Source organism: Delphinapterus leucas, chromosome 2 (genome assembly GCF_059928025.1).
Source record: "Delphinapterus leucas isolate spDelLeu-1000000601 "Yukka" chromosome 2, BTC_Dleu_Yukka2, whole genome shotgun sequence".
Lineage (NCBI taxonomy): Eukaryota > Metazoa > Chordata > Mammalia > Artiodactyla > Monodontidae > Delphinapterus > Delphinapterus leucas.
Window position 1 is genome coordinate 82,994,008 of NC_143130.1, and position 19,621 is coordinate 83,013,628.

Below are 19,621 nucleotides of genomic sequence, written 5' to 3' on the forward strand. Positions count from 1 at the left end.
ACATGAGTAGAATGTTTAAACACCACTGCCGTGCCTATTCAACACCACCATGAATAAATGAGGGCGTGTCCACACTCCTACCACAGGCATTGTATTGGCTAGACTCTCTGTTATTAAAATAACTCTTTACTCCAATGGTTAATATTGACACCAATCTAAAAAAGATAGCCGATACGTACCGGCTACTGCCCCTCCAGGAGGGAATCAGCATATTTTCTTTTTATTTCCTATGTTAGCAAAAGTGAGTCACCAAGGATCAACTGTAGAGTTCTCTAGAAAGCATAGTATCAACACATATATAAAATTTAAGTCTTCTAACTACAAAATGTCTTATTCAAATGGGCAGGCTATACTACTATTTTCTCTCTAGAACCCACTGGGAGAGACTGACTCCTTTTCCTCCTGAGGGAATGGTTTATGATAAGCATAACCATTTCTTTAACTGTAGCACAGGAAAATAAAATCGGGTCATAATTAATTATGAAATGATCGAATCCATAACTTACTAGGATCCAAGAGCAAAGATAAGGGGCACCTTAGATTTACGTAACACTATATCAATTTCAAAGTGCTTTCATATAGATTAGTGTAATTAATTTTCACGTGATATTTTAAAAATTACACGTTTACAACCCCTCCTACCCCACATTTCTGCAAGGGCTTAATTGGTCATGTCTCTGTTCTCTGTAAACACTGTCCAGAGTGCCGCATTCTAGGATCACACATCCATAGTCTTTTGAAGATTAATTTCAAACTTTTTTTAACCCATGGCAAGAGAGGTAAAATTAAAATTGAAATTACTTAGCATTAATCTTTTGAGGGCATCAAAGTGCCATTAGTGGGGGAACCATTAGGCTTTCAAACAAAAAAAATTGAAAAATTACTTCATCTGCATTTTTGTCTTACCAGCTTTGTGACTGCCTGCCTGGTTCAGGTGAACTGCACTTTTTCCACAGGAAGAGTCTGAAGGTGGGGAAAGACACACCTCTTTATTTCTACTTGTATTTTATTTTTGCCTTCACAATAGGGGGCTGCTTTGTAGTCCTGTCCCTACTATAACCTGTCTAAGCTTTGATTTTCTCATTAGTAAGATGAGGGAGTTGGATAAAACCATGTCTCAAAACTTTGCCCAGTTTCAATTCTCTAAATTCTTCTTTCAGCAGTACTTCCTTCCTACAGCACCTTGTTCATCAGACTCCTCTTGGCCTCACTATCCAGGTTGGAACCTTTTCGGTATGAAAGTATTACTGCCATTTCTGCTCTAAGTCCTGAATCTCGGCACAAAGGATGTGATCATGTTATTAATGCTAATAATTATAAAAATACAACTGTCATTTTGAATATGCTTAACAAGTGACAAAAGCTCTATATACATTATCTCAACAAATATATCAGTCCTGGGAAGTATGTATTATCCCATTTTCTCCGTATTAGAAAAGCTAAAGCTCAGAATTGAAGCAAATTGCCCAAAATGCAAACTAAAGCCATACGATGAATAAGCCGCCCTATTTTCAGAATGTCAGGACACGTTTTTACACTCCGGTTCACAGGGCAGAGCTGTCAGGGTAGTGGGAGGCCTGGGTGAGTTCTTCTGCGACGTGTACGCATTTTTCAAAATCTGCACATAAATACACTATGAAGTCATTTCCTCCTTCCTTATAAAGGAAGATAAGTTTGCAACTTTCACACCATTTTCATGGTCAAATGAAATCATGCACAGGTAGATTCAAAATAGTATTTCTAGAACCAGTGATATAGAACATCGATAATAAAAATGGAATCTTGGAGTTCAGGTAACTGGCAACAAAATTAATTGCTGTTGAAAATTTAGGCATTCATTTTTTTATATTCTAGAAGGAAAATGTGGAAAATATTTGTGAGCATGATTTCACTTAAAGCTCATAAATATTTTGTCAGTAGAGTGAAAATGTGAAAAATATGCTATATATATATATTATATGCACAGCCTGGTGCAATAAATTTAAATTTGAATTTCTTCTTCCTTGAAAAGGATGCTGTTTTAAGAATACATGTATTGTTGGTGCCTCCTATCAAAAGGAAAACAGGTATACAGTAAATTACATGAAAAACTGCCAGTTAGAATACTGATTACTCATGTTTTCAATATCCATTCCAGTATACTCAGCCCATGAACCATGAATCTTTCTAGCCTGTCCAGTGGGAGCAAACACTATTCCTGACGTGACTGAACACTGGGCACTGTCATATCTAATTCTTTTGGGTGGACCTTACCTTGGTCTTGGGAAGTTTCCTCATATGCATGCACTTATCATTATTCAGCTGATTTGTCAAAGGGGGTCCTTTGCAGGATTATAAAACTAGAATATTTCTACTACTGCATTTCTTTAAATGGATGCTTTATTTCATAGATTGCAACTGAAAACCTATGGCTCACATACCTCCAAAGGTTGTACCTTGTTTGACATGTTCTGTGTTGGCTTTCATACTGTTTTATTTTGTTTTGCTTATCAATTAAATTCAAAGTTCCAGACTTTCTATTCTAGTCAAGAGGGAGTAACCGGGACTAGAGACTCCCCCCACATGAAAAGTCAAAAAGTGAGCGAAATATATAAAACATTGTTTCTCAATATACTGAAGATCTGTCAAAGAAGAACAGTGATTTCAAGGAGGTGAAAAAAATTAACAAGGTGAGCCTTACCATTACTTCAGCTTACTTCCCTGAGGGAGTTTCCAGGCCACTGTGCAAAGAGAGAAAACCCAGGTGGAGTCCATTGGACTCTCTGAGTTGGAACGACAGAGGTGAAAATCTGAAAAAGCCAATGTAGCTAGAAGTCACAGGGCATACATACTATCAAAAAGAAGAGAACTGAACAGAAAGAAAGCAATAATCTACTTCAGGCTCATCTTGGGCAATCCGCTGAGTAATAAGTGCACGCATGTGATGAAACTACCCAAAGCCAGGTTAAAAGCCACCCTTGAAAGGATTAGATGTCACAGTGCCCAACACTCACCAAGGCTAGAAATAGTGTTTGTGTCTACTGCACAGACAAGAAAACCTTATCATTCATGAGTCAGTAGGTGGAGGACATGTTAGAGTCTTGCTTCAGTACTGAGGAATAATTAGCCTGAAGTTGAGTGCTATTTCATTCCCGCTTAACCAATTTTAAAAAGCAAGACCTACCTAAAGAACTATATGTTTCCATGTAACTTAACTATGTCTCAGAACAGAGCTCAAGAATATTTAGAGGATGCCAAAAGTATCCAGCAACCAACAAAGTAATATTTGCAAAGTCTGTCATTCAATATAAAATTACCAGGCACATGAAGTAGCAGAAAAACACGACACAAAATAAGGGAAAAGAAATTATCAATCAAAACTGACCAAGAATGGACACAAATGTTAGAATTGTCAGTCAAGGGCATCAAAGCAATTATTATGAGTATTGCATGAATCAGAAAGGTAAGTAGAGAAAGACAATGTCAGGGGAATGAGAAGACAAGCCACAGACATGGAGAAAGTATTTTCAAAAGGCACATGTGATGAAAGACTATTATCCAAAATATTCAAAGAAACCTTAAAACTCAATAATAAACAACTCGATTAAGAAATGGGCCAAAAAACTTAACAGACACCTCACCAAAGATAATGAAAAGGACTGCAAATAAGCAAATGAACAGATGTTCCACATGGATCATCTTAAATGAAAAATCAAATTAAAACGAGGTATCATACGCACCTACCAGATCAGCCAAAATTCAAAATACTGACAATGTCAAACGCTACAGAGGATGTGGAACAAGAGGAACTGTTATTCACTGCTGGGGAGAACACAGAATGGTCCAGCCACTATGGAAGACAGTTTGACCATTTCTTACAAAACTAAACATACCCTTACCATAGAATCTAGCAATCATACTCCATAGCATTTACCCTAAGGAGCTGAAAATTTATGTCCACATAAAAACCTGCATATGAATATTTATAGCAGCTTTATTCATAATGACTAAAACTTGGAAGTAACCAAGATGTTCTTCAGTAGGTGAATGAATAAAAACACTCTAGTACATCAAGGCAATTAAATATTATTCAGTGCTGAAAAAGAAATGAGCTATCAAGCCATGAGAAACAACACAGAGGAACCTTCAATGCATATTATTAAATGAAAAAAAAAGTCAATCTGGAAATGCTACATACTGTATGACTCCAACTATATGACGTTTTAGAAAAGGCAAAACTTTGGAGACAGTAAAAAGATCAGTAGTTGCCAAGGATTTGGCGAGGGAAGAGGAATGAATGGATGAAGCGCAGAGGATTTTTAAGGCAGTAAAAGTACTTTGTATGATGCCATAATGATGGATACATGTCATTATACATTTGCCCAAATGTATAAAATGTAAAACACAATGAGAAAGGTAATGTCTACTCTGCATTTTGAGTGATTATCTTGTGTCAATGTAGGTTTATCAATTGTAACAATATACCCACGTGCTGCTGGGAGATGGTGATAATGGAGGGAGGCTATGCATGCGTGGGGGTAGCAGGTACATGGGAAATCACTACACATTCCCCCAAATTTTCCTATGAACCTCCCCCCACCAATAACATCTTAATTTTAAAAACAATTAAGTAGAGATATGGAAGATACAGAGACTCAATTTGAACTCCCTGACATGGAAAATAAATGTCTGAGATGAAAAACACAGTGGCTTGGATTAAGAGTAGATTAGACATTACAGAAGAAAAGGTCAGTGAATTTGAATGCCTACCAATAGAAATAATTTAAAGTGAAACACAGAGAAAGGAAGGGAGGCAGAGAGAGAGGGAGAGAGAACAGAACGTAAGAGCATCCGTGGCCTGTGGGACAACTTCAAGAGGCTTAATATATGTATAAGTGAAATCTCCAGAAGACAGGGACAGAAAGAATATTTAAAGAAACAGTGGCCAAAATTTCCCCCAATTTAAAGAAAACTGCAAACTCACAGGCCCAAGTAGCTCAATAAACCCTAAGCACCAGAAACACAAAGAAAATTACACCATGGCGCACTGCAGTCAAATTGTACAGGTGAGTAAAGAAAACAAAACCTTAAAAGCAATTATGGGGGGGAAAAGACATGTACAAGGTAACAAAGAAGACAACAGATTTATCATTGAAAATAAGGAAGCGAGGCAAACACAAAGACAATGGAACAATATCGGCCAAGTAAAGTTTTAAAAATGACATTCGGAATTATATGATTCTCTCAATAGATGCAGTAAAAGCATTAGACAAAATGCAATATTGATTTCTGATCAAAATTCTTAGCCTACTGGAAGTAGAAGATGGCTGTCTTAACTGGAAAAGTTGCATCTGCAATAAGCCCAAAGCTAATATCACAGTTAATCAAGAAAGGAACGTCTTCCATCTAAGATCAGGAACAAGGCCAGGATGTCTGCTCTTATCACTTTTACTTGGCATTATACTGGAATTCTTAGCCAAGGCAATAAAGCAATCAAAACCGTATCAGGCTTTCTTTTGTGTGAAAACTGATAAGCCAATTAAAAACTTCACATGAAAATAATTCAAAGATTCTAAAATAGATAAAATAACTTTGAAAAAAAGAAAAAGTTGGAGGGCTAGCACTACCTGATTTTAAGACTTTATTTATTATAAAGTATAACTATAGTAATCAAGACCATGTGGTAGTGGCATATACATGGAGAAAAAGATCAGAATAAAAAATCCAGAAACAGGAATAATCTCCACACATATACAGAAAGCTGAATTTTATAAAAGGTACAAAAGCAGTTTAGTACAGAAAGGACAGTGTTTTCAAAAAATGGTGCAGGAACCATTGGATTTCCATATACGAAATAAAGAACTTGGGTCTATAACTTATACCACATTATAAATAATCACATCAAAATGTATCATAGACCAACGTGTGAAACATAAAAATATAAAACTTATACAAATAAAAACACACAAAAATAAAAATGGGCGAAATACTTGGACAGTTAACTAATGAAGACACATGGATAGCATATAAACATATTCTAAGATGCCTGAAATCATTAATCGTTAGATAAATACAAAATAAAAGCAGTATAAGATAACAAGACACATGTATTAGAATGGCTAAAATCCAAAAGACTGGCCTGACACTGGAAGGATTTGTATGACCTGGAATTCCCATACATAGGTGGTGAAAATGTATATAGAATGGTACAAGCACTTAGGAAGAGTCTTAAAAATTAAACATGATCCTAATATATGTTCCAGCTATTCTAGTCTTAGGTATTTATTCAAGAGAAATGTAAACATATGTCCATATAAGTGCTCCTAACAACTTTTTTTTTTTAATAGCTAAAAACTAGAAACATACCAAATGGCCATTGAAGGTGACTACATAAACAAACGGTTATATTTTAATACAATGAAATGCTACCTGGCAATAAAAAGAAATAAATTATTGCTAAACCCTACAACATCTCAAAACAGCTATGCTGAGTGAAAAAAAAACACACAAAAGTAGGACGCATGCTGTAAGATCTATTCACATAAAATTGTAGAAATGCAAAAAAAAAAAGTCCTATAGCACCATAAAGCCAGCCAGTGATTGCCTGCATGGGGGGGCGGGCAGTCAGGAGGGATGGCTTCAATGGGGCATAAAGAACCTTTTGGGGTTGATAGATATGCTCATTTTCCTGTCTGTGGTGATGGTTTCATGGGGTATACATACGTCAAAACTTAAATTGTACAGTTTGAAGATGTAGACTTTTTTTTCCAATTATAGTTCAATAAAGTTCTTTTTAAACTTTCAAATGTCCAGCTTCTCCTAAGAAACTAGAAACTCTAGCTGCATTGCAGCTGCAGGACTGCGTGGCAGTGGAAGCTGTCTCTTTCCCAAGTCACTTGCTCTCAAGCTTCCCACAGTCCCTCCCCTTTTTTGCCCTTATCCTACTTTATTCACTTAACTTGACTGCCTTAGGACTAAGAATTTATGACTATCAATTGATTTCTTATCTTCTCTTAACAAACAAAGAGATATTAAAATGGTTTCTCCCAGCAGTCTGAAGTAGGAAGCATAGAAAGCTCTTAACTTTTTCCACGGTACTCTCTGTTATTGGGTCCCAACTGATTTTCCACACCCTTTTCTTAACACTCCCTTCATCAGCCAATATACATGTGAAATTCTGTATTTTATATATACTCTTGTCCACATTCCCAAACAAGCTGTATGTGTTGAGTTTGCTCATTTAGCATGTTTATGAGATCAATGTGTAAACTATTAACAAAGAAAGAAGGAGAGAAAAAGAACAGTCTGCCTTTAAACTCACAGTTAGGGCTTTTTATTTCTACCAAATGGTAATTGGAAATTATCTTATCTCTCTCCAAGAAGGGCTAATAGAAAGAAAAGAAGCCTTGACAAAAAATGATTTCTTGCTGTTTGGTACAGGATATAAGAGATTTAAAATAAATGACCTCACAGAAAATGAGAGGTTTTAAAAGTTATCATCAAGAATTTCATCAGTACAGGCTGGTGTAGCTATAATGGGCCCGGTGATGCCCCAAATCTTTCTATTGTCTTTAGTCATCAATCTTCAGATGCCAAGCTATTGCTGAATCAAGCTTGTAAATTCCTTACTAGATTGGGTCAACCCAAGTTACAGATCATGTCATAATCTTTTTTTTTTCTCCTGCAAACTCATCTTAGCTGTGCCAACTTTTTTGTTTGTAATATTTTTTTTAATTCACTTGCTTCTCAAGATGAAGAATAAATAATAAATATTATGAGGTTACTGAGTTCATAATATTAGTTTTACTTTTTTATAATTTATGCATAGATACCATTAAAATATGAGATAATTATTGCTTGCATACTGTGAATGCCTGTCTTAAATTTATCCTGAAATATTTTAATATTTGTAACAGTTTCATTATTTACTTACAAATAAAACTTCTCATCCCATACTGGATTCAAGTTTCCAAAAATGGTTTTAGTTCTTCTTTTGTTCTTTCCGACTTGAACTGTAACATATGGGTCACTTGACCCTGTTTTGTCTTTTGCCTGCAAGCCTTGTGCAGAAACCACTGAAATAAACCAAATTCAAACTTTTAATATAAAGATTTCCTCAGAAACAAAAAAAATGATAATGAAGGAAACATTTTCTATTTCGTTGTCCCCTTGGTTTGCAATGCAACCCCATTGCTTTCATTTTCATGAGCAACAGGACTTAACAAAATGTTTAAGAAAAGAATGAATCACGGAACATTAAAACCTTCCTTTCATGAATATTTGCTTTTGCCTGTAATGACAGTAGTGGTATACATACATATGCATATTAGCTATATACTCATATATATCACTGCACCATGTATAGATAAATGAGAATGCACATACAATAAGCAAATTACCCAACGTAATTCAAAGGTCTGTGATTTAAAATGTATTTATTTATGAATTTACTGTCAGTATTGATCAACTCAACTCAGTAACAGAAGCTTCTTTATTTTACCTTTTGAATACAATATGAGTAAGTTAAAAGGCGTGGTAAATATCAACATGTAACATATGCAGTTGCTGTTACGTACAAGCAACTTCAGAAGTTCAAGTTATTAGACATCACTAAACTCAGATTGCCAAATCAAGGACCAAATGAATGAGGGATACCGATCCAGGAGTATATAAAACAATATTTGTTTTCTCATTAAGAAAAACTGACCGAAGAGATTACTGGCTACTCTTGTCATTTATCAGTGACAGGCAGCAACAAAGCTAGTCTCTTGTAAACTGCAGGGTATTGATGAGTATATTACAAAATAGAACTTTCTTCCTCTTGAAGAGCTTTTGATTAGAACAAGACATAGACTGAAATGATTTCAATTATCTAGTACACATTTCAGAAATTTGAAGTACCAATTAGACTTCAATATTGACAAGATTGAAAAATTCTACTTATCTTACCTATAACTATTAGTAGCGGTGATTTCTAAGACATATAAAAATCTCAATATGGAATGAAAATTTTAAAAAAGGCTTATTTTTACCTGTAATGGTTATTTTTGCTGACCACTTAGATGTCCCGTCCAGTACACTCTGCTTGGCCGCCTTTGTGTACTGCACAAAATCTTCTTTAGAAATCTGAAACATTTCCTGAATTACTTCAAACACCTCTGGCCTGTTTGTCTCCCTGATCTTCATTCTTTCCTTCATGGCTGTAATAATGGTCTGAGTCTTGTCTTCCGCACCATGCTTAGAACTCTTTTCTGCCGCTCCTATAATAGAAAAATCAATGGTGATGTAAATATACATGAAGTTACTTTTTGAGGGACCAAGAGAGGGAGAAAAAAAAAAAAGGAAGAACATGAGAATGAATGAATGCTTTCATTGTGAGAAGTCAGGGTGGCTTTTTCAAAAAATATCAGGGGAACAAGCTCTATGCTGAGACTAGTCCTTGTGTTACTGGCAAGGAAATGGACCTCCACGATCCCAGTTTTTTCAGTTGTATTACTGAACTGAATCACAGTTGTGCAAATATTTGGTTTGAATTTTTAAACACAAATTTCAAAACCAAAAGGAGCGCACACAATTGAATCTGTTATAGACCACAAATATTTACTCACTGAGTAACCAAAACAAAATTGAGAAACAGACTGGATGCATACGGCAAATGTCACTTGAAAATCAGTATTTCAAATACTTGTGTTCATCTAAAGTACCTAATTATTTTTAATTGATGAAATTTATCATAATGAAAAGCTTAAATTTTTCTCTGCAAAATAAATACCACCACTATTTGTTATGTTGAAATATAGGGTAAAATTTTACTTGGAATGAAAGTAATTCGGCTATTTAAAAAGGATGTGGAAACCACTGGGCTGAACTACCTCTACCTCATGGACCACAGACTTGAACTCTCATTCTGTGATATGGCCATAGTTTTAAACAGGCTGAATTTTCACTTTCCACCCAAAACTCTGTTTTGTTTTCTAAGACATTGTTTTTTCATGATCGGTCTCAACTTTCTGGGCACTTTTGTTTATAACACAAATCCTGGCAATGAAGGATTTCCAAAAGCCAATTCTTGGGTCCCTCACCTTCTCCAACTACCAACCGGATAGTCTTATGTGGCCTCTGGGTTGCTCAGTATTCCACAAGCAAATAGTGGACCCTGATTCCAGCTCTCATGTTTCCTTACTGAGTTTGAAGCAGGAAAGCAAAAGCCCATGTATCAGGGTCTATAGGAACTGTCGCTGCTGAAACCAAACACTTTTTGGTACAGAAGCAACTGATATATAATGAAAAGAAGAAGAAAATTGTGTCTATAGGTGGTAATCATTCCAATTTTTATCTCCATTACTGTAAATACTGCCCAACTTGTATTATATTTTTTGAAATATTGTATTTCTGAAATAAGCATACTAATAGAGTTTAGAGACTGAATGTGATAATTTATCTGTACAATTCCTATCACAAAGGATAGCCTCAGTAATGTTCTTTGAGTCTACTTCTGTGAGTGTTATGCCCAATTTAAGTACAGAAGCTAAGACAAAATACAAAAAGTCAACTCTGAACTCTCCTCGTAATAAATTCATCTAAAATTTAACAGCAGTATTTTAGTGAACATCTTCATTTATTTGAAAATAAAACATTTATTTTCCAAAGTAGAAAAAATACATTCATAGTAATCAAGGTATAATTAGAGTACACTAAAAGAGATGAAAAATCTATTGGCAGGAAGAGCAGTTTCCCTGTCTTTACCTTTTTTTTTAACCTTTGAGAATTTATACCACATTTAAAAACATACTAAAAATTAATGTATTCCATTTAAGATATAATTTGAAAGGACATTCTAAGGGTCCTAGTCATCTGTTAAAGCATGCCCTCAAACAGCTACACATTTGTGAATTGTGCACCTTTAAGCAATTAAGCATTTTTGTAATTTGTCAGTAATGGTTTAGCTCCACAGACCATTAATTCTTACATGGTAAAATTAGCTTAGGCTACACTATATAGTTACAACTCCCCAAAAGGCTATTTTACTTCAAGTATTGGAATATTCATTAAAAACAAAGAACACCAGTGCCTTGAAAAAGTCACCTACAAGATTCAAAGTGCCTCAAAAGTTTGGTTTGTAAAGGTCATTCTAAGAATGCTCAAAGTGTCATAAAAATGTTGACTCCCCCCAGATTTCTAAACAACTATTACGGTTGTGGCTATTATGCCCTCAAAGCTCTAGAAAAGTGGGTTAAAGTTCCCAACAGTTAAATGTATTCTGGATTACTTTTCTAAATTCAGGAAGATCCAGCTGACTGCCATCCACATAATAAATGTTCATTCTAGGTAATAACTACCAAATTCAAGGCTGGAATGTCAAGAGATTTTTCTTCCTAAGAAACCAAATCTCTGTACTTAAAAACTGCCGATTGAATTCTTTTAAGGAATTAACTAGGAAAGCTTGACAATTAGCTTTGAAATCATTCACCAATGCTTTTGATGTTGGAGTAGAATATCTACTCAATATGTACAGACAACATACAGACCCATAAATTGTGAAATCGCCAATCTAGGAGAGCAAGTTAATAGAGAGAGACTTATGTTTGAGCCTTTTAACTGTTATTTCTAGAAAAGATATATAGCTTTTTTTAAGTTCTACTTTTATATTTTTGATCTGAAGAAAGTGATTCAAAGTAGATCTATTTAGTTCAGGGATACAAGACAAATTTATAATTTTTATAACTCATCTACAATGACTTTTCATTGCCCTGTTAATTATTGAACCTATATATCTCATCTTATTTCTCTAATGGTAGTACATCAACCAGAGATCAACAATAAAGGAGATCAAGAGATATTACACAGTGAAAGCACTTGGAAGAGTAATACATACTCCTTTATTGTTCTTTGATATTGTTCTTTGAGTTCTATTGATCTCCTTTATTGTTGATCTCTGGTGACGTATTACTGTATTTCAATGAAGCTGCTAGAATGCAGACAAAGAGAATGGACTTGAGGACATGGGGGTAGGAGAGGGTAAGCTGGGAGGAAGTGAGAGAGTAGCATTGACATATATACACTACCAAATGTAAAATAGCTAGTGGGAAGCAGCTGCATAGCACAGGGAGATCAGCTAGGTGCTTTGTGACCCCCTAGAGGGATGGGATAGGGAGGGTGGGAGGGAGGCTCAAGAGGGAGGGGATATGGGGATATATGTGTACATATAAGTGATTCACTTTGTTATACAGCAGAAACTAACACACCATTGTAAAGCAATTATACTCCACTAAAGATGTTTAAAAAAAAAAATCAGGCTCTGGATCATAATAAAAAAAAAGAAAAGAGTAATACATTATCCAAATGGAATGCATCTTTGTTACTTTTAAAAACACTTAGGGACTTCCCTGGTGGTGCAGTGGTTAAGAATCTGCCTGCCAATGCAGGGGTCACGGGTTCGAGCCCTGGTCGGGAAGATCCCACATGCTGCAGAGCAACTAAGCCTGTGCGCCACAACTACTGAAGCCCGCATGCCTAGAGCCCGTGCTCCGCAACCAGAGAAGCCACTGCAATGAGGAGCCCACGCACCACAACGAAGAGTAGCCCCCACTTGCTGCAACTAGAGAAAGCCTGTGCGCACTGACAAAGACCCGAAGCAACCAAAAATAAAAAAATACATTTTAAAATAAATAAATAAAAACACTTAATTGACAGATTAATACAATTATGCACAACAAAACTGCAAGAAATTTCAACCTTAGACAGAGGCAGACTTATCCCACATGGCTCCCTTCCACCTAATTTAATGGAACAGGCAATTAACTAGAAACCTTCATTTTCTTTAAGTTTTATTCACTACCCAAAGCATCTAAATTGCATATAAAAGTCACAGTTTCACCACTTTTACATGGCAGCGTACAATTTCAGTTTTCCTTCCAAATAATTATCTATATGCATGTAACAAATGTATGATTCCACCGTGGTCTCAGTCTCTTCTCTTTCCTATTTTTCTGAACAGCTGTTCTAAAACATTTCTACTCTTTTCAATTCACCTACCGCTGCCATTACTCTCCATTCTCAGCATATGATCTTATCTCTTCCTTAACAGAAATGCAGGCTTTCTAAATTCAGTGGTCACGTTTTCTCCCCTCCCCCATGGAAAAATGCTGAACAACAAAAGCCAAACTTCATTTAGAGCATTAACAGATTTCTGGGGTGTAAATACTCCTTGCATGGCTGATTTCAAGGAACTGCCTCACAGAATTCTTCAATATTTATCAACCGACACTGACAAAACTACCTGAATATATATATACACACACACACACACACACACACACACACACACACTACTCTTCAAGGCCAACCACAAGTAAAGGTGTATTCCAAGTATCTAACACATCGCTTGGAAAATAGGATACACTCAATAAATAGAGAAGATAAAATGTTTATTGGGGGAATCTAAAAAAAACCCAATATATTTGAGTATTTAATTGGCTCTGGGTTTAATTTAATGTGCTATAAACTTCTTGCACACTGTGACCACAAGGCCAAAATCCTGGAAGAAACAAGAATGAATTCTATCTAAAATGATAAACATGCTGTGGAATATATTTTATGAAGAGACAAAATACACCTGGCCCTTGGCTTCAGATTTGGGATTTTCAGAAAACAAATGGGTGCCCACCATTATAAAGCAGAATTTGGTTGGCATATATACTTCATGAATTTAATAACGTAAAGCAAGGGCATAAATCCAATTATAAATGCAAAAAAATCAATCAAGACAAGCACTTTTTTTTTTTTTGCGATACGCGGGCCTCTCACTGTTGTGGCCTCTCCCGTTGCGGAGCACAGACTCCGGACACGCAGGCTCAGCAGCCATGGCTCACGGAACCAGCCGCTCCGCGGCATGTGGGATCTTCTCGGACGGGGGCACGAACCCGTGTCCCCTGCACCGGCAGGCGGACTCTCAACCACTGCGCCACCAGGGAAGCCCAAGACAATCACTTTTTAATAAGGCAAGAGAGCATAGTGCTCATGGTGCTCTGGATATAGAACACCACAGCCTTGTGTGTGAATCCTGATTTGCCACTTACTAACCATTTGAACTTGTGCTAGTTAATTCCTCTGTAAGCCTTAGTTTCTTCATCTGAGAAACACAAGGAAATAATAGTAGTGTCTTCCTTTACAGGGTCATTGTAAGGATTAAATGAGATAATGCATATAGTTTCAATAATAATAACTGAATAAGTGTAGGGATTTCAGAATGTCTAAGAGGTGAAGTTATAAGCATTTGTTAAAGAATTTCACATTAACGAAGAATTTTAGGGTTCTGAGCTTCATAATTACTTGCCCTGTGAAACAACTCCTTGAAAACTTTTCCCTGGACAGTGCCATGCTCAGTGTCTGCCAAAGGCTAAATGCTTTATAGCTATTTACTAGGTGGGAGTCAATGAAGTGCTTGAAGATAAAAGACAACAGAGTTCAAAGAGACTGCAGAAGATAATAATAACAATAATGATAATAATAATTTATTATTAACATCCATTAACCCTTACCTGTGTTTGAGGCTGGTGAACCCAGAGGTAGTAGGTGGTTAATAAACCTGGAAAGCACACTCAGGGTCTGATATTAAGGCACGTGTCTCCCTAAGAGTGTCTAGTATGAGAAACTTGATTGCTTTTTTTTTTTTTTTTTTTTTACCAGTAAAACCATGTAGGTGGACCTGCTTTTGACACTTCTGCTTTTCTTTCCCATGAAATCATGTAGGTGGGCATGTAGTTCGTGCTTGCTACCCTTTCCCTTTAGTTGCTTTACAACCAAGATAATCTTAACCCTCCTCTTTTAACATACCTTCAATATTTCAAGGAACAGCCCCAGACTCCCCCGTCTTCAAGACAACCGCCTCCTTTTTCTTGTAAGGTCAAAGCAGCACACTCCACACGATTTCTCACAAACGATAAAGGACTGATGATTAACAGGTGGGTTACCGGAGGAGCACAGATCTAGCAGAGCATCATCTCCCACCCCTGTAGGGGGGAATGTGGGCAGGGAGCCTCCTTTGGAGGAACTGCCACCTTCTATAAAGTGACTGCACTGTCAGTAAGCCTACAGCCCCAAACAAAGAAAAACAACCTTTCCTCTCCTCTGCTTCCACTATATCAACCCCACCAGATTCGATCATCCCATTTTTAGTAAATGCAAACTTTTAGAAAAAGTTTAGAAACGTGCCTGCCAAACGCCCCCCACAAAATCAGGAATACACTCTCACAATTCTTTGTCAAAACTCCATCTCATGAGTGTTATCTAGATACTCACTTCCCCAAGATTTTCCAGTCATTTCAGAGTCCAGAACTATCTATAAGCTCTAAGGGAACAAATTAATTGTAAAAAAGGTGGTGGGGGTTCAACTTCAAAAACATTTTTACTATGTAAAGAAAAAGGAAGGAAGCAAGGGAGAGATTGGAAGAGGAAAGATCTTTTTGGTCTCACCACTGTTAGTTACATAGATTTCTTCATATCTTTTTCAAAAAAAGAAAAAAAGAAAAGATAACAAAGAAAAAATTAAACTTAGGATTTCTTTCTTTTTCTTTTTTTAAAATAGCCTCTGACACCTGTGAATTCAGCTGACACATCTGGTTCACACTGTGGCTGGAAGCTGGCCTGGCACTCACCACTAGGCAGTAACGCTTTCCAGCTGGGTATAAGGACTCTCATAGGACACCATCCTCACACATGGTCCCTCTTAAAGCAAGACAAACAAGGCCACTCTATAATTTTTTCTAAGCACAGATGAAAACCAGGTCACCGTGTAACCACAAAATACCAAACATCCCTCTCCTAATATGAGTGACTACTGCTTCTTTACTAAGTACAGCTATTAGCCTCACTCTGCTTTCCTCATAGATTTTTTTTTTAATGTACACAATCACAGAATTGTCCTCACTTCAAGGCAAACCCGATCAAGAGAAATCCTCTACTTTTTTACTGCCCTCTTACTGAGATGCCCTGTAGTTCACCCTGCTGTGCATTCTCCATGAAGTGATGGGGAATAAACTGAACTTTTAAAACCATAGGTGTGTTCCTGGTGGTCTTTAGCTGGAGGGCATTGACAGGTATTATTAATTTCACATATATGGAAAATGGTGCTCAGAGAGGTTTTTAAAAACTCTACTAGTGACAGGATTAGAAGCCAGATCTTTCTCAAGTAGTTCAGGAGTATGAAAAAAATGTATATAAATAGATAAGTAGCCTTCGCTTAGGTTACATAGAATATGTCTGTGACATTACGTAAGGCATACTCACCCTTTTTGTGCCCCGAGTCCCCTATCCCAAAACCTGAAAATGCTCCATTATAAGGTTATTCCTTTGCGTTAAGGAACTGACCATTGTACTAAGCTAACTTAACTACTGATTCCACTTTTATCCAAATTAACTTATCAAATCATTTCCTCTTTAGTGTTGAAAAGTCAGTGTAGTGAGTGAATTGTGATTGGAGACGGTGGACTGAGCGTATACCCCGAGCTTGGTGGGTTGGTCATAGAGGGAGGCCTTGAGGAGTCATGATCGGGAGCACTGGGAAGCCAAGGTCTGGGCAGCACAGAATGTCTAAAAGACAGGGAGGGGGGAAAGCACTGGAGATAAAATTTAACAACTTTCCATTTTTCCCCCTAGGGTCCACTTTGCATATTTCTTTATAAATTAGGAGAGATCACTAGGCTGGGAGCTCAGAGACCTTAGTTGTAACCCTACCTATGTTACCATTTGATTCTTTTCGACAAGATACTGAACTGTCTGAACTAAGTCAAATCAGTAGATCGGGTTCTCCAATCTACTGATCTCAAAGGCTCCCTTAATGATCTACGGTTCTATGGAAGGATGATCTTTAAACCATTTCATGCTATTTCTAATTGTGTTCGCATGCCCTCATTTGTTGCTTCCCCAACACTTATTATGCAGCTAGCTGTGCTTAAATGTGTGCTAAATTATGGGGAAACAAAGACTGGTCTCCACCCTATAGCAGCAGACACGCAAAATCCTATTTCTAAGCTTCCTATATTCATAACATAAACATACTTTGTATAATTGCTGTTGACAGAGCAGAATGTCAAAAGTTTCCAACATATGTGTTGACATCTATTCACCTGAGTTAAGTTTTAGAAAACATGTCTGAGTCCAGGGACAACACTGATTACTTTCTTCCTAGATCTGAAAGCCCAGAATAACGCTCCCATCCATAGCTGTTCAACATATACAAATAACTGACCGTCTTAAAAGACAGTGTGGTTGCAAATGTGGCAGCACAAATATGAAAAAAAACAGCATCTACTTTGCAGACCGGAGTGCACTAGCCAGATTTTGTGAATGTTACGAATTCACAATGGCTAATAATTAGTGCATGTAAGCTTAACATAATGTCAGTGGGAAACACAGAACAAAATAGCACATCTCACAAGATGCTGCTTTCCTGAACTCTTGATGAAATACTTTCTCTCTTTATGCAGATACTTGAAATTTCCAGTTAGGACTTAAAACTAGGCAGAATATTTTTTCAGTGGGACTCTGGGATTTCTTCTTTGGAGATGTGTAAGAAAGTGCTAGTCAGTTGGGTTAGGCTCCATGGTTATTTGCAGATTTGTCTGATTTTGAAGTTATCTCTTTTCTACTGTAAAAAGATAATCAAGGAAAATATTTTATATGTGCTCTCTCTTTTTACATATGTCTCACTCTGCATACAACCTCAACCCAGCCAGCATACACTTTTTTTCACTTTTTCCTAGTTTAAAACTGCCACCATAACTGTTATGGCAAGGTCCTTATGTGTTACATGAATATCATTCAGGGTCAGAAACTGCTCCTCCATTAGCTGCGCTTCAATTCTTCCATCACCAAATGCCATTTCCAAAAAAGAGTAAATGTATTTTCAAATAACAGGACAAAAATGAGTTAATTCAAGAAAAATAGGTGAACTCTACCCACCGCCACTGGCCTGGAACAGGGAGGGGTATGACAGATCAGTGCTCTTCTCTCAGGCATTGCTATGTTTTCCTTTGCTATCCTTTGCTCCTACCTTCCACTTCACATAGCTGTTAGCCTCCGGCCAGGAAGGCAGTGAAGTGTAGAAACCACCAGGTAGAATCCACTAGACAGGAGCTGAGATGAGGCTGTTTGCAGAACCTATTTCCATGCATCTCTGCACCTGCATGGAGGTACTAGAACAGTGAGTGGGATATTATCACCTGGTCTAACTTCCCTTGACTGCAAGTGTGTAAGTCACAGACCCAAGACTTGATTGGACTGAAATACCAAACTCAAATTAATTTGAAGTAACTTTAAATACCCTTTATTTTGTACAGGTCATTAGTCAGCCCCAAATGTAGACTTATTTTTCCTTTTGTTTTATTCTGAGCGTATGTGTGTATGCATGTTGACAGACTGCAATTTCTTCAGAGAAGAATTAGCAAAATAATGAGGGTTCTGGAAACCTAAAGAAGACTATTATCTTCAAGTATTTGAAAAACTATCATATACGATAGAAGTCAATTTATTAAATATTTTCTCCAAAGGTAAGATTTGGCTTAACGAAAAGAATTTGCTATAAGGCAAGAGTTGGTTCAAATTTTATTTTATAAGCTAGAATTTTCTAATATAAATTAAGCTGCCTGCCAAGGTGTTAAATTTTCTCTGTAGATGCTCAAACAGAAATTGAATGACCATTTGGAGAAGGAAATCAAAGAACTTCCTTGTGCTTACAAGTTGCAGTATTAGCTGTATTTTCCAACTCTGATTTCTCTTTTTTATTCTCTCCTTTTCTTTCAATTTTGGCACACATGGAAGTATTTCACACAATGTGTCACATTGCAAATTTCTTGCTTAAAGCAATGAAAAGAGAAATTTCTTAAGGAAATGTCACTGATTTTGTAGGGACAACTTTAAATTTTATTGATAGTTATTGTGGCAAGCGGTGAAGTTGAATTCATGTATTAGCAACACCTCTTTCCATTCAAGGTGAGAACACTGGTTTTAGGGAAAAATAAGGAGGGGTGATCAAGGAAAATATCCTTTTCCTGGGGCATACATGTCTACCCTCATTTTTTCTGCACTGTTTTTGATTCTTCCAATTTACATGGGCATTTTAATGAATAACTTCAGCGCAAAGCTCGCCTAGTGTATTTAACCAATACCAAATAATACCAAGAAATGGAAATAGACTATGAAAGTGTTTCTAAAGTTTAATGAATGGGTGGCATCTCTCTTCTCTGAAAGACTTAAAGAATGAATTCATTTCTTAGGTATTATCTGCATCATTTTTTTTTCTTTAAGGGACTCAAGCCACTTGTTTCTAGATGGCAATATTTTTCCTATCTGTTTTCTCAAAATGTCACTGCCCTAATGTGATTGTTTCTTAAGATGTCTGTTCACAATTCAGTTTTTAGACAGGTAGATTGAATTTTAATTGTATTATGAGATTTTGCAAGTAAATTGGCTGAGTAATACTGAGTCAATCCGCCTTCTTCTAAGCACTCATTCCTAAATATGCCTTTTATTTTTCAAAGAAGGGGCACTATTTTGTTTCAAAAACACATTCATTACCATTAACAGTCTTAGGCTGACCTGACTGTGTAGGGAGAATACTGATCAGGTAGAGGAAAGTGTACAG

General features: G+C 36.6%; 1 protein-coding gene across 1 annotated transcript in view; it reads right to left on the reverse strand.

The window, feature by feature from the left end:
* The window catches only part of UNC13C (unc-13 homolog C), a 385,689-nt gene that overhangs the window by 350,375 nt on the left and 15,693 nt on the right, over positions 1-19,621 (reverse strand). Inside the window, exons 4-5 of the mRNA XM_089906237.1 lie at positions 9,012-9,239; positions 7,913-8,054 (exon numbers count right to left, since the gene is read on the reverse strand). Coding sequence (XP_089762363.1) covers positions 7,913-8,054; positions 9,012-9,239 — 370 coding nt within the window. The remainder of the gene's footprint in view (positions 1-7,912; positions 8,055-9,011; positions 9,240-19,621) is intronic.